The sequence below is a fragment of the Puntigrus tetrazona genome, chromosome 7 (assembly GCF_018831695.1).
Source record: "Puntigrus tetrazona isolate hp1 chromosome 7, ASM1883169v1, whole genome shotgun sequence".
NCBI classification, from domain to species: Eukaryota; Metazoa; Chordata; class Actinopteri; order Cypriniformes; family Cyprinidae; genus Puntigrus; species Puntigrus tetrazona.
In genome coordinates, this window is record NC_056705.1 from 5,025,928 (window position 1) to 5,027,182 (window position 1,255).

General features: G+C 37.7%; 1 protein-coding gene across 1 annotated transcript in view; it reads right to left on the reverse strand.

Annotated features, from left to right (window-relative positions):
- Nucleotides 1-649: 649 nt before the first annotated feature.
- LOC122349182 (lysophospholipid acyltransferase LPCAT4-like) overlaps nt 650-1,255 on the reverse strand; it is a 3,027-nt gene continuing 2,421 nt past the window's right edge. The window contains exon 7 of the mRNA XM_043245126.1: nt 650-884. Coding sequence (XP_043101061.1) covers nt 650-884 — 235 coding nt within the window. The remainder of the gene's footprint in view (nt 885-1,255) is intronic.

Consider the following 1,255-nt stretch of genomic DNA (forward strand, 5'->3'; position numbering starts at 1 on the left):
GTGAGTGTAGTTATATTAATAAATATAATAATATATTAAACTTTAAACCGTTGTATCCAAGCAAATGACTAAAATGATCAGACATATTATATTCAATTATATTCAAAGTTACTTCAGCTAATAGTGTGTCAAATGCATACATTTAAGTTTTAAAGTCATGAAAATGTACACAATGTGTCTGACACTGAAAGCAAATTGAGTGCAAATTAATAAAGGAATTGTTTAATGTGAGGAATAAAGCTCAACTTACATGAAAGAAATCACGATGGTCCTGATGAAACGATCCCCAAACTTTTTTTTATAGACTTCATTAAACTGTGAAAGCAATAAATTGGTTAGGAAAGTTTCCTAATATTTTACGGAAAATTAAATTATCGTGATAGCAGATCATATTCATTCGAAACATACCATAGTCTCTACTTTTGTAGCTAGGCTTTTAAATTCTGGACTTTGATGGTCTGACAGCTGTGGAACATACACATACACAATGACAATCTGCATGGCAACAGTTGGCAGAGGACGTGCTGGTGCTGGTGTTGTTGTTGTTGTTGTTGTTGTTGTACTAGGTGTGGTTGTAGTTGTGGTAGGTTTAGTTGTAGTTGTTGTAGTCGTGGTAGGTGTAGTTGTTGTAGTTGTAGTTTTGGTAGGTCTAGTCGTGGTAGTGGTAGTTGTAGTTGTGGTAGGTGTAGTTGTAGTCGTGGTAGTTGTAGTTGTGGTAGGTGTAGTTGTAGACGTGGTAGTTGTAGTTGTGGTAGGTGTAGTTGTAGTCGTGGTAGTGGTAGGTGTAGTTGTGGTAGGTGTAGTTGTAGTTGTAGTTTTGGTAGGTGTAGTTGTGGTCGTAGTGGTTGAGGTAGGTGTAGTTGTTGAGGTGGTGGTGGTTGTTGCTGTTGTTGTTGTTGTTGTTGTATTAAGGTTGGCGGTCGTTGTTATATTAGGTGCAGTAGTAGTTGTTGTGGTGGTGGTGGTTGTATTAGGATTGCCTGTTGTTGCTGTGGTGGCTGTTGCTGCTGTTATATTAGGTGTAGTTGTAGTTGTAGTGAAACTGATTGTAGTTGCTTTGGTAGTTATGGTGATGAGCTCCCTTACTGTTGTGTAAGTTTGGTTGTATTGTGGAATATGCAAAATAAAAATAATTCATAAATATAACTCCAGTAAGATAAAAAAGCAGTGCAACAGATTTAGTTAAATAACAGCATAGACCAGTGGTTTTCAACCAGTGGGCCGCAACGGTATTGCAGGGGGGCCGCCAGTTATC